Source organism: Stomoxys calcitrans, chromosome 3, assembly GCF_963082655.1.
Source record: "Stomoxys calcitrans chromosome 3, idStoCalc2.1, whole genome shotgun sequence".
NCBI classification, from domain to species: Eukaryota; Metazoa; Arthropoda; class Insecta; order Diptera; family Muscidae; genus Stomoxys; species Stomoxys calcitrans.
In genome coordinates this window covers 141,235,565-141,249,540 of record NC_081554.1, presented here as the reverse complement: position 1 = coordinate 141,249,540, position 13,976 = coordinate 141,235,565, and the positions used below count along the sequence as shown (strand labels likewise).

The following is a 13,976-nucleotide window of genomic DNA, read 5'->3' as shown; positions in this document are numbered from 1 at the left end:
TTCCCTTATTCTAAACAAACTTCGAAAAAGGGAAATCTCTCCCAGAAAAAAAGTAGCTATTCTAAATCGATATAAAAGGGAGAATGAGGCGATAAAACTTGGGAAAAATTCCCCCAAACAAATGAAAGGGAGTTAGGAGAAAAAATTGTGAATTTTGTGTTTTTATAAAAAAAAAATGATACTTCTTATTACTTACGAACAATTTAAAATGTATGGAAATTATTTTTCACTTTTTTATCAAAAACAAGTACAAATTTTGTTAGGTTCTCCCGGTTTAAATATGTCATGTACCCACCATAGATTTTCAATTTCAATTTTATTGACACTCCATTCCGAGTCGGATACTTAAAGGAGGTCCCTTATCATTGAGCTTAAAGTAGAATCGGACGGCACTCAATGATGTGCAAGAAGTCTTCTGCCTCTTCCTTAATGAAATGTTCGTAGCCAATTATTCAAAGATACTTGGCGCCACATTTGGCAGCATTTACTCCACAGAAGTAAGAATAAATCCATAAGTCGCTTTTTGGCAGCACTATGTCCAGCAACCGTCCCAACCACCAAGAAAAGCGGCCGCCGCCCGGAAATGTCGATTAGTTCTAGTTCATAAAAATAGGCCTTTAGATAAAACAGAGTATCAGGCAGAACACCACAGCACTTATGACGATGATGTAGACATCATTGATGAAATCTAGCATAACAGACTTTAGAAAATGAAAAAAAACTGAGAACGAGACTCTACAGAATACGAAGAAGAAGCCGATTGGACTTAGATTTATATACAGAGACAAAAGCCGATTGTAGGTACCGGATTGACCTGACGGAATCCTTCATCGGCAATGGCTGCCGCCTCGATGCGCAACACACTGCTACAACAACAACATACACAGAGAGTCCATGTGCAGAGGTTTTCATGTCCGCCGGAGTTCAAATCACGCGGAGAACATCGGAAAAAATTTTCAATAAAGTTATGTTGTTCTGCCACACGTCGTACTGTGAGAAATTTGACCTCAGAATTGTCATTTGATTGAAAATTTAAATTTCTAGCTATAGATAAATAGTATACACAATTATACGCCTCAACTCCTGCAGTGCAAGGATTGATGTCAACGTGCAAGACGTATGTCCCGATTGTAACCAGGGACCGCACGATACACGCGACCTGTTTAACTGCCCAGCCAGACCCACTCTACTCAGACCCAGATCCCTGTGGACGCACCCCATCTTAGTAGCAGAGTTCCTGGGTCTTGAAACTCAGCAGAATCAAGCAGACGAAAGATAGAACACAACAAACTGCTACAACAACATTATACACCATTCGAACGGGTATACAACTGTTTTTCATATTCCGAAATATATGGTCTAGGACATATAACCTAGTTGAAGTAGGCTTCTGAACTTACACTTTTTAATTGGTTTTTCACTTAAAAAAGATTTTTTTTTATGAATTTGAGTATTTGAAGTATTGCTTGCCCAACATCTTAATATATATATTTCCTTCTTCTTCTTCTTCTTAAAGCAAATGCGGCTTAGAATGACAAATGCAGAACATAAATTGCTAATTAAAAAAAATCCAAGTAGTCAAAAAATAAAAATTAAAACACAAAAGTTTTTTTTTTGTTAAAATTTTCAGGTGATTTTTAATAAAAATAATAATAATAAAACTTAAAAGTATATTGGTTTTTGTATAATAAAATATTTTTTTTTGTTATATACATATACATAAAGAGTCGTTATACAGATTTTCTTTTAATGGAACTATTTATATTATTTTTTGTTTAGAAAACATACATATTTATAATATTTAATTATATTATAAAATAAAATAAAAAAATGAGAGATTTGCTAAAACGAGCCCGGGGAGAGGTAGTATGAGGCTTGTAGGGGGGGAAAACAATTAACAGAGGGCTTAGGGGAAGGGACGACGAGAAGCGCTGTGCTACACTTACAAAATAAAACACACCTAAACACTTACAATAGCAGAAATTTAGCATTTTACAAAACATTCAAATTTCAACTTAAAAAATGGAAAACAAACTTTAACAAAACTCAGAAATATGCGAAATACTTTACAAATTTGTTACAGGAAATAAAAATACACATATAAATATATAACTCATATTAAAACGTAATTACAATAAAAGTTAACAAAATAAAAGATGAGAGTGTGAGAAACTTTTAAATATATAAAACACATGAAATTTTAACTAAAATGAGATTTGTCACAAACAAAAGGAACCAAAAAAGATAGACAGAGAGTGCTATACCAAATGGACTAAATTGTTTTTATTTTAGCTTAACAAAGAAAATTAAAATTAATTCCGGTTTGTTTGTTTTATAGCATTTTTAAGCTAAGCGTGATTTTGTTTCTTCTGTTAAAAACTACCATAATAATGTGTTCCTATAAAACCTAAACATGCTAAGTTGAAAATTCTTGTGTATCCTGAGCGTAAAACCAAGAATTTTTTATTTATATGACCCCTGATACGGTTTTTTCGTAGGGTGTGCCCAAAGTGTCTCTTCGCCTTGGCAAGGTGCCACTTGCGGTCAAGGGAGCCGATTCGGGGCAACCCAAACCGGTTAAAAGCTCTACCAATGATGTGGTCTCCTCTACACTATAGTGGGGAGCTGGTATGCCACCATTGGCAGTGGATGTCGTTGTCGTTGTCGTCGCCGCCGCCGAAGAAGCAGAAGGTTGACAAGCGGCAGCAGCACCAGTATTTACTGAATTAGAGGCCGAATTGGTATTGGTGGAGGTGCTTTGCGAAGTAGATGACGACGAGGAGGAGGTGTTACTGGCCAAACTCGATGAATTGTTGCTGGTGGAGCACTTGGCGGCTGCTGCTTTCAAGGATTTGGCTGTAGCCAGCGATTGGGCTGCGCGGGCATAAGCTAAGCAGGTTCTGCCTTCATGATCGGTGTGCTTAATATTGGCTCCATTCTAAAATTAAATTATAGAGGAATAATTAATCAATACATATGTGGAGAATAGTTTGTTACGATATGTGACTTACCCATATTAAAAGTTGGGAAATGGCCAAATTACCTATGGCACAAGCCAATAATAAGGGTGTCCTAACATCTCTAGGACTGACATTGGCATTGGTAACCTCTGGAGTGGCATTGGCCAAAATTAATACAATAGATTTCATGTCAGATCTGCAAGGGAAGGGAAATAAAGCTTAGCATAGGGGAAGGAAGCACTCAAAAGGGATTCTTTCTCACCTAATCACAGCTTCAATTAATTGCTGACCAGGTGTAGCATTGGTATTGGTATTTGGTGGTGGCAAAAACTCTTTTGCTTCGTATTTACTTCTTATCCATGCTTCCTTTTCTTCGCGTGAAGTATTTGGTTTTGGTTTAGATTTTTGACGTGTGTTTGCTTCCCATACCGAATTGGCCAAACTATTGCCAATGGCCAGCATAACACTTAAATGACCAGCTCTAAAAGAATTGTCCATGTAAAAAAATTAGCTACCGAATTCTTAAATAGTTAAGAAAAAAACCAAAATACTTACGGCCAATCATCGAGACCCAAAGATCTGACTTTAGATATATGCGAACCCAATTGACGATGAACCCCTGAGCACTCAATACACATCAAGACACCCAAGTTTAAACTGGCCCATTCAGGATCTACAAGAAAATTTAAATCAAGCATAAGTGAGCTACTAAGTATGGTGATAGGCAACAAATCCATTTAAACCATATTTGTCAAAAAGAAAAGAAAATAAAAAAGTAACCGAACATTAGACTCACTTGGGGCATCACAGTCAACGCAATAGCCATTACCCGGTACTCGAGTACGAATTGTCACCATGGACGCCAGTTCACTAGTTGTGGCTGGCTTCAGTTTCGTACTTTCAATACTTTGTAAGCTCTTGAAGATCTCCTGTTCAATGGCGGCCACCCATTCGTCACGTTCTTCAGAGTTGGCGGCCTCAAAATGCCATTGCTTAGAGTCCAGTGACACGATATAGAACTCATAGCCATCAGAATCATCAATTTCATTGGATTTGACGCTACTGCTTTTCATACGTCTATGACGTTTTTTGACATTGGGGGTCTGGGCTTCCAATTTGTTAGATGCATTCACGGCCAACAATTCACGTTGAGCATTCTCGCCGGAAACAGCGAGGAAAGTTTGTGAATTGGAATTGGACATGGCAATGCCTTCATCGCCGCTGGTCTGTTGCGATGAATTCGACTTAACCGCCGATTCCTTCAATGGCTCAAAAACTAAAATGAAAAACCAAGAGAGCAGGAATGAGTCCATGATCATAATACATACGAAATAATATCCCTTTTTGTACTTACCATTATTCGTGGAGAGCATGGATGTGGTTAAAGCACTATTTGTTATTATAGATTTGGATCCTCGAGGCTTCTGTCCGGGCACCTTAACTGTAACATATTGCAATGGAATCTCCTTGCCGTGAACATCGTCCATGTAGTCGTGCAATGAGGGGTGATAGGTCAAACGACCATCATCACACAGTGTCACGTATTTCTTTTTCCATTCCTTGTTTAGTGATTTACTGGATCTCTTGTACAGATAACCCTGCTTAATGGGTATGGAGCGGCCACTACCCAGCTCACCATTCTTCATATCCTTCTCACCCTTCTTCGATGAGGAGGGTATGAATAGATTGGATCTTCTGCGCGATTTGCGACTGGCCGTTGGCGTCGAGGTGGGTGTGGGTAAATCTTTGCCGCCTCCACCCATATTAGAGTCTTTTTCTCGTAAAGGCACCAGCGACAGTGGAGCTAATTGCTCTGCTGCCGTACCAGTAACACCGCCGCCCTGGGCATTATATTTGGTAATATTGTTATTCTCATTGGTTAAAGCATATTCCCTATCGCGATTGTGGTGAGATCTCAATTGGACATGTTGACTATCCTGTTGCTGCTGCTGATGCTGTTGTTGCCACAGTTTTTGCGCCGTCGAAGATGGATTGCCTACGGGTGGCAAACTGTGCTGCTGCTCGCTGTGCACAAAATCGGCACTCATGCGCATTGGTATGTGATGTGTCGAGCTCGAGAGAGCATGATGCCTATGGGGTAGGGTGAGATTTCCAGCACCACTAGATGCGCTGGCACTGACACCGCTAGCACCACTACTGCCGCCGCCACTTTGCATTGAATTGGAGGACGAATTGGTTGAGGAGAAACCATTAGCATTGGCGCTGCCATTACTGGAGCTATTATGATGATAGGAGGCAATGCCTAGGCGTGTGCCTTGAGGTGTGGTGGGCCTTGAGGTAACAACAGCAGCGGGGAGAGGCAGACGTTGTGAAAGGATTTTTTGACAAGCTGAAAAAGAGAAGATATACAGCAATAAGGATATGATTATTACAAAGTTATTGGTCGGTTTGGTCTGGATAACCACATGTTCAAAGTTGAAATGACTTATTTCATTTCCATTTATAATAACTTTGTTATTTTAGTTAAGATTTTAGCCGTAGAAATTTGGTAGTAAATAATATGAACTTGACACAAATTTTGGAATTTCCTGTCTATTTGGACCGAGAGAAGCATTTATTCTGTAGCGATGAAGCATCATTCTGTAGCGATGAAGAAGCCAATCTGGTGACAATAGCCGAGACTGTATTTAGTAAAGGGTGTTATTTTAGATGTATGGGTTTCAATCTGGTCACAATTATTTTTGGAATTAGCTTTAATGACAGCTGTCCCTTGAAATATTGCCGAGATACGGTCGCCGATGCGTCTTATCCGAATTCATTTTAAACATAATAGCAAACTCATATAATAATAAAGCTTAATTCTAGACCTTAAAGAACACACATCAAAACACACCCTTAATATGTAAAGACCATTTTTCACAGCGTCAATATACCCCAATTTCTTAAGAAGGTATTAAGCCTGTATTTCCTAGTAAAAATATGGACAACAATCCGTCTGAAAATGATACGGCAGCAAAATACGATGCGTTGCCCGCCATTCTGTTTGTAACATCTCGAAATATTGATCTGCGACCCCATAAAGTATATATACTCTTGGTCAGCTTTATATTTTGAGTCGATTTAGCCATAACCGTCCGTCCCTCCTTCTGACTGTGAAAATCACGATAGCGGTTAAACGGTTAGCTAACCGAAATTTTGCACACATACTTTATTCAAATAGGTCTTTGGGGATTGCATATGGGTCATATCTGTTCAGATATGGGTATAGCGGCAATATAAACCGATACTCCATATGACTTATTTTGCTCCTAGAGGGCGCAATTCTTAATTTTGCACAATAATCCTACTATGGCGATCAAGATTCATGCCAAGTATGCTTTAATCGGCTCATAATCTGTTATAGCTCCCATATGAACCAATCTCCTGAATGTATTTCATGAGCTCCTAGAGTGCGCGATTCTTCGCAAATCAACTGAAATTTTGCGCGATGATCTCTACTATGAACTCCAAAATTCATTCCAAGTATAGTCAGAATCGATTAATAACCTCACATAGCTTCCATACAGCCTATTTCTCGATTTTACTTCTTGAGCAACTATGAAAAACAATTCTTATCTATTTATTGCCCATCTGCCTGTTAATATAAAAGATCCGTCCGAACTTAGCACGCTTTTACTTTTATACTCTCCACCATAAGATGGCGGTATACTAATTTCGTCATTCCGTTTGTAACACTTCAGATTGTAGTTCTAGAGCCTTTAGAGGGCGCAATTCTTATCCCAACACATTGATTTTAGTTTCAGTCTATAAAGAGAAACTGTTCAAAGAACTTGACAAATGTATCCATGGTGGAGGATATATAAGATGCGGCCCAACAAAACTTAACACGCCTTTACTTAATATTGGACACATCTTGTTTTTCAACATTTGTCTAGTAATGATTACAGATTTCTGTTTAACGGGTATCACTTGATGCCAATAATCGAAAAAATCAAAATGATTTCAATTCCTTTATTTTCATCAACACAAAATCAATGACCACACCTCATGTATCGTTAAAAATTCCCGTAAAATCTATGGGGTTGTTAAAAATTACATGATATGGCAGCAGAATTCGATGCGTTGTCTGCTAGATGCGTGCCATATATGCAAGACTGGTTCGCTGCCAGTGGACAACACATGAAAGCGAGTAAAAACGCGTTCAGTACAAGTTTAGCCGACCCTAACTATGGTTACGGACCACTACGATTTTCAGTTTGTATTTAGATTAGTTTGCAGAATGTCAATCGTGATTGAAGTAAATCGGGCATTTGGGGCTATATCTATGGACTTCTCTGTCTGTGTGTGTTCAAGGATGATTCGAATGTTGGTACTTTGCATACCAAAATTCGAATGATCGGTTCACATGGGAGTTTATTTAAATAACTCTTTGTTTGCCTCTTTGTTATCCCCAACGACCAATATCAATAAGAAATATCTTTGCCATGTGTAAAGTTTCAGTCAAATCGGATAATAATTGCGCTCTCTAGAAGCTAAAGATATATAAAAGTTAGATCGGTTTATATGGGAGGTAAACATGGACCGATTTGGCCCATTTACACTACAACTACACTCGTAAGAAATAAAGGGAAATTCCATGGCAGCCGGTTGTATGTACCGGATAGACAATATGGAGTTCTTCATCGGCAAGCGCTGCCGCCTCAGTGTACAACCCACTGTTACTTAGTGGTGTAAGATGTTAAAAAGCAAGTTCATCTCTTGACATATCCCTACCAGAAAGTAGCCAGATGGAAATATTTAAATATAAGCAAAATAAATATTGTAAATAAAAAACCAATGAAAAATTTGAATTATATAACCTCAGGTCCTATCGGAATATTGGTCTATATCTTTACTGTATACCAATATGATTCGACTTGTACCGTTTTTTCCATAGGTCCAGATTTCTAATATCCCTCTTTAAATTTTTGCGAAATTGGGAGAAAGAATTCATATTCTATAAACGTAAGAAATTCTATTGGGCGATATAAAGATATAACCCAATTTGTAAATTTGCAAATTTAACCCATGAACATGCCATTAAGGAACATAGGCAAACTTCTCACATATCAATGAGTGCTGTCCGATTAAAATTTAAGCTCAATGATAAGGGGTCTCCTTTTTATTGTCGAGTCCGAACGGCGTGCCGCAGTGCGACACCTCTTTGTAGAGATGTATTTACATGGCCAAAATGGTACAGTACCTTATCAATGTCGCCAGCATTAGGAGGGGAGAACCACGCCGGAAAATTTTGTCTGATGTTCTCGCCAGGATTCGAACCCAGGCGTTTAGCATCATAGGCGGACAGGCTAACCTTTGCACTAGGATGGCCGCCATACTATACTTCACTGGATAGCGGGATTTAGTTAATCTAAACTATGCTTCATCATGATAGCCTGGTTGTGGCGGACTTGCTACAGCCACGCACATATACATTATCAAAAAAATATATTCTTTATGAGATCGGACATCAATATTGCAGGTGGTTGCCAAGGAAATGACAAGACTAGTGGCAAGTATACCAAATAATAACTAAAATAAAATCTTAACTTACCATCTTGAAAAACTCTCTCAACATTTAAGCCATACGTAGCACATGTTTCGTAGTATGAACATCGTTTTAAATCATTGGCCAATTTACGAGCCCTTGAATCGTCAATAACCCGGGGATTACGTTCGCTAATTGCATCCTGAGTGCCCACCAAGATCATGGGAATCTCCTGGCCATTACGAAAATGAGCCATTTTGGTATAGTAGTTGTAGACAGTATTAAAACTCGACTCGTTCTCTAAACTAAAGACGAAGATGACAGCATCAACCCAGGCAGCGAACTGTAAAGACAAACAAAAAAGGAAAGAAACAGGGAACATGAATTTATTATGTTATGGACAAAGAACAAATATGTGAGAATATAATGAGTTATTTATTTTAAGTAGATGAGTGAGAGAAAGAAAAAAATGATTTAACAAAAGCCAAGGAGAGGCCCTTGACTTTGCAGCTAAACTTGACTTAAGGTTAAGGTTTCTGAAATGAAAAGAATTGCTAAACAAGAGGACGTAGGTAAAACAAAAGCCAAGTCCTACAAACAAGAAGAAGGTGTTTTGTTTTAACGGGCGTTTCATCATTATCGTATGAATGAAAGGAAATGATGGTTTTGAATCAAAAACGAAGTGAGGAGTTACCAAAGCGACTATAAAGAGATTTAGGGATCTTAGTTTTTTCTTTCTTAGACCAAGCAGCAAAAACGAAATAAATTGATTTTTGTTCTTGGAGATTCGTTTCCACTAAATTTAAATCAAACAATACACCGGAAGTGCAATGCCTCTGAAAGTTCCTGCCGTTTGCACCATTCTAAAGCATACCTTACGGGGTTGTTAAAAAAGTCTTGATGAGGGTTAAAAGAGACAGAGGGGAGTTTGGACATACCTCTGACCATTGGATTTATTAAAGCAGAAAATATGATTACAAAAAAGGAGAAAATAAACATGCCAAAGGATAATGAACTTTGTTTTTATATTTATACTATTTAAGAAAAAAAAATTTGCCAATACTCTGCTGGACTCTCATAAATGGATCTTAATAAGACACAGGAAAGAAATTTGAGCTAAGTTAAGCATAAAATATCTTCCCTCGTTTAGATTTATTAGTTAGTCCTGCAATTTGTTGCACACTGCGCAGGTTTGTGAAAACCAACAACTACAACAGCACACGGTAACAGCTAAAGGATGGTGTGTGAGAGTTGCACAGAACAGAGCGGTAAAGGTGTAAGAAGGAAATGCAAATTGAAAAGAAAAATATTTAATTTACCTTTTTCGTTATTTGTTAGTATGTAGCAAAATATATCTATATTTTAAAAACTTTCGATAAGTTTTAAAACTGTTTAAAGGTTTTTGTTTAAATCCCCGGTAAGGTCACAACTCCAGCGCTTACACACTTCGATTCTGACAAACTTCCGCGTTTTCAGCCGTTAACACAAGCAACTCACTCGATTGATGTCTCTCGTAAAACTGTATGGGTAATCAGAAAAGAGACCCCCATGAAGTTAACAGCACACTAAGGCCCACACAACAACATAGCATGCTATCCTACAGGATAATACAAAAGCATAACACTCGGTGGGTGGTTGGGCAGAGAGTGTGAGATATACACACCAACACTCGCGTAATGCAGAGAGTTTTTGTGCTACATGGCGGCATATAAGTAATAAAAATCACATATTCCAATACCATAGCAAATGAAAGGAGCACTAAAACAAAAGCCGAGTCCTGCACGCACATATACACACACATCATACACATCGGCTCTGTACACACTTGAAGCCCATTTTGCACATTTCAGCAAGAGGCAGAGAAAGGAAAAGCTGAAAGCATTCTTGCTTTTTTTGTATTTAATAAAGTTTTTGTTTATTGTAGGTCCGTCTGAACCATCGTCGTCGTCAGACTGGCGTCTCACAAAATATCAGACAGCGACATCCACACGCACCCATGTCAACAACTGAGGCACAATTCATTTCTGGTTTTGTATGTGTTGGTTTTTGTGTGGCTCCCTTTCCTTTCAATGGTCCTGTTCTTTTGCCGTTGGCGGTCATGGCGGTTGGTGGTGGGTGGTGTGTTGGGCTGACAATGCCATAGCTTTGCTGCTAGGTTATCCAATGTTACAATGCCTGTTATTTTTCAATAGCCTAAAAGTATGCTTTCATTTGTTTTAAAAATATTATTGTGCACTCAACGTCGCCAACGTCTTGTTTTTCGTCTACCTCCATGTTTACACGGAAAGTGTGACTATGAGAGACTAAAGAAAGCTAGTTTATTTGTTAGCTTAAGCAAATAAAATTGAGAGTTTATACTTCGAAGGCCATCTGGCTCTCCCAGCAAGAGAATGAAGAGAGAATATAGATATCTTGCAGAGAAGTTTACATTGAAAATATGTTTTCTACATCTTCCACAACCCCTTTGGGTTGGAGTATTGTGGGGGAATGTAATAGGCTATATTTCCTCTGGAAATGTCTGAGTTAAGTGTTGGTGCAGAGAGAGAAAATTTGAAAAAGTGCTTATTAAAAATTGCAAATATGAAAGAAAATTCTTAAAACTCCAAACGGCATTTATAGAAAAAATTGAGTTTTTTTGAACTTAAAAAGAAACAAAATAATTATCAGCACAATGTTTAAGCATATTCTTTTCATTTTAAAAGATTTGCGCAGACAGACGCCTTAGAAATTCACAACGATCGAGAGTATATAGACTTTGTAGGGCCGGAAATTAATATTTTCATATGGTACAAATGGAATGAAAAAATAACCTCCCATTCCTCGGTGGTGCGCGGAAAAAATGTTTGGCTTTGGGACAAGACAACAGTATACCTTAGTTAAATACGCATAATAGCTTTAGAAGTTTGAACGTCTTTAAATGTTTAGTTTCTTTAGGTTAAGATGCTAAGCGCACGTTTTGTGCTAAAATTATTCGGTCTTGAAATAATTCATACAATCGGATATTGGCTGGCTACAGACCGCAGAGTTCTCTCTTTCTATTGCAAATAGAAAAAAAAACGCGGTTTTGTTAAGCACCACACCAAACTTATCGTTATGATCTGTCTAAAATGTTTGTCTTCTAGGCTGAAACTAAGGCTTAGTTTAAAAAAAGTATTTTAAAAATAATCATAATAATTGGACAGTCATCTGCGCAGAAAAAAATATTGACTTAAATTTGATCAACTAAACTTGGTCAATAAAAACATTTTTAACAAACTGATTGATTACTTTGATAATTTTTGATATTTAAATTATATTTTCCATTGAATCATGACATGTTATTGGTAAAAAAGACGTATGTTTAACAAATTTGTAATTGTGCAAATTAAATTTGTTGTTTAATAGCATATACCGAATGTATGTGTTTCTAAAATAAGTAAGGTCATATTGTATTCTCTTTCACACACATATAATCCAACCAGAAGTGCAAATGAACCAAATATATTGGCGCATACACCTCCGAACGCAAACATAACCCACACAATCATATTTTCATTTTGTACGTCCCTGATGTAATTCAAGAAAACACGTCTTTAAAGGGAACAAATAGCTAAATAATCTATAGAGAGGAGAATGTAAAGAATTTTACAATTTTTGAAAAATATAGCATTGTTATATTTTTAATGACTTTGGTTTGAAGTATTTCCAAAAAAAGATATTATTGACAGCAGTAAAACAAAAGGCAATCATAAATATCATTTCCCTTTGTAAAAATCTTTATTTATTTATTTTGAAATAAATTTTTGAAGGTAAAAAAATGTTTATTTACGGAAAATATATACAATAAATAAATTACTTTAATTAGGTCAGCTAAATATTTTTTTTTTGAAGAAATAAAATATTTTAAAATTAATTGGTTTATTGAGTAGATAACCGCTTGAATTGAGTTATTCAGATTGTCATAAATCGAAATTGTTTATTAATAATACAAATTTCTTTATAGTTTCGATTTAAACAAATTTTTTAATTGAATAAACATATTTCTTAATCAAACCGAGATTTTATTTTTTCCTGTGTATGAAGTCAAATATGAGTCAATCTGTGATTGGAATTTGAAACGCACAGAAAAAATATAGACCTAATGTGACAGATTAAACATGGTATTGACTTATAAAAATCTTTTCAATAAAGGTGTTAATTGCTTTAATTATTTTTGACATATAAATTCGATATTTTTTTGTATCACTGCAAGTGACTGGTAAAGAAGGTATACGCTGAACATATTTTTAATTGTACGAATTAAATTGTTATTTAATGGTATAAATTGTATATTGACCAATATTATACTGTGTTCCCTTTCATACAAATGTAACTTGAAAGAAGTGCAAATGAGTCAAATACAAATCCAGCTTCTATCACATACAAACACAAATTGCGTGACTTGACAAAAAAATGAAGAAAATTAGAAGCGTGGTTTTATGTTTTTTGGATCTAGACTTTATGATATTGCACGCAAAATGGTAAGATTAAGAATCGAAATTTTTTTCTTTTTTTTAACCCTATATATATTTCATGTTTTATTGGCAATTTAAAAAATATCAATTATTTATTTTTATTAAAACAGTAAAAATGTTATTTAAAAGATCTGGCAAATGTATTATTGATACATATGTATTATTGATTAACAATTTTGTAGTTTGGATTTATGACAAGCTCAAAAATCCAATTAAAACAGTTATTAACTCAATAAACCAATTCATTTGAAAATTATCCCTTCTCTCAAATAACATTTTTACCAATTTAATAAAAGAAAATAATTGATATTTTTTGCATTAATAAGAAATGTTTACTTTACTGGATTAAATTTCTGATAAAACGTGTTAATATATTGCGTTAAAATATTTATTTTCTTAATTTATATTTTCTAAACGAAATATGTCCGCATGAAGGAATACTGCATTTGTTATCTTCCGTCATCAGCGTCGTTTTCCATGCCAATATAGCCTCTAAAGAGATAATAATATATTAAAATAAAATAATATTTATAAATACCTCGTCCACCTTCTTCCTTGTCCTCAAATTTGTTTCCTTATTTGTTCACATCCTAATTTTTTCTGCTTTACACTATTTCAGCATAACATTTTTAAAATATATTGTTTTTAGTTAACAATTATTATTTAATCATTGCCTATACACAAAACAGCACTGGCAGCATCAACCGTTGGGCGATCGCCGTGCGAAGAGCAAGAGTTTTGCAAAAAATGTTTGTGTTTGTTGCTATTGGCATTGTTGGAGTTGAATAAGGGAAGTAAGATTTTATTTGTTTTCTATTGCGCTCGTGAATCAAGTCGTCCTAAAGAGCCCTGTTCAAATACAGATGTGTGCTTTACAACCTACTCTAGTTGGGATGTAATGTAAAGCAACATGATCCATTTGACATCGTCCGCTGATGATATTTCTTGTTTGAAATTGAAATTGCGAAACGGATAGCCAGTCAAATGCTTCTAGCAACAACACACTTTTGCTGACTTTTAAATGTTTTTTGCTAT

General features: G+C 36.1%; 1 protein-coding gene across 1 annotated transcript in view; it reads right to left on the bottom strand.

The window, feature by feature from the left end:
• Positions 1-1,825: 1,825 nt before the first annotated feature.
• LOC106091347 (centaurin-gamma-1A) overlaps positions 1,826-13,976 on the bottom strand; it is a 107,470-nt gene continuing 95,319 nt past the window's right edge. Inside the window, exons 3-9 of the mRNA XM_013257839.2 lie at positions 8,515-8,791; positions 4,315-5,310; positions 3,757-4,236; positions 3,516-3,633; positions 3,223-3,441; positions 3,012-3,156; positions 1,826-2,938 (exon numbers count right to left, since the gene is read on the bottom strand). Coding sequence (XP_013113293.1) covers positions 2,468-2,938; positions 3,012-3,156; positions 3,223-3,441; positions 3,516-3,633; positions 3,757-4,236; positions 4,315-5,310; positions 8,515-8,791 — 2,706 coding nt within the window. The 3' untranslated portion in view covers positions 1,826-2,467. The remainder of the gene's footprint in view (positions 2,939-3,011; positions 3,157-3,222; positions 3,442-3,515; positions 3,634-3,756; positions 4,237-4,314; positions 5,311-8,514; positions 8,792-13,976) is intronic.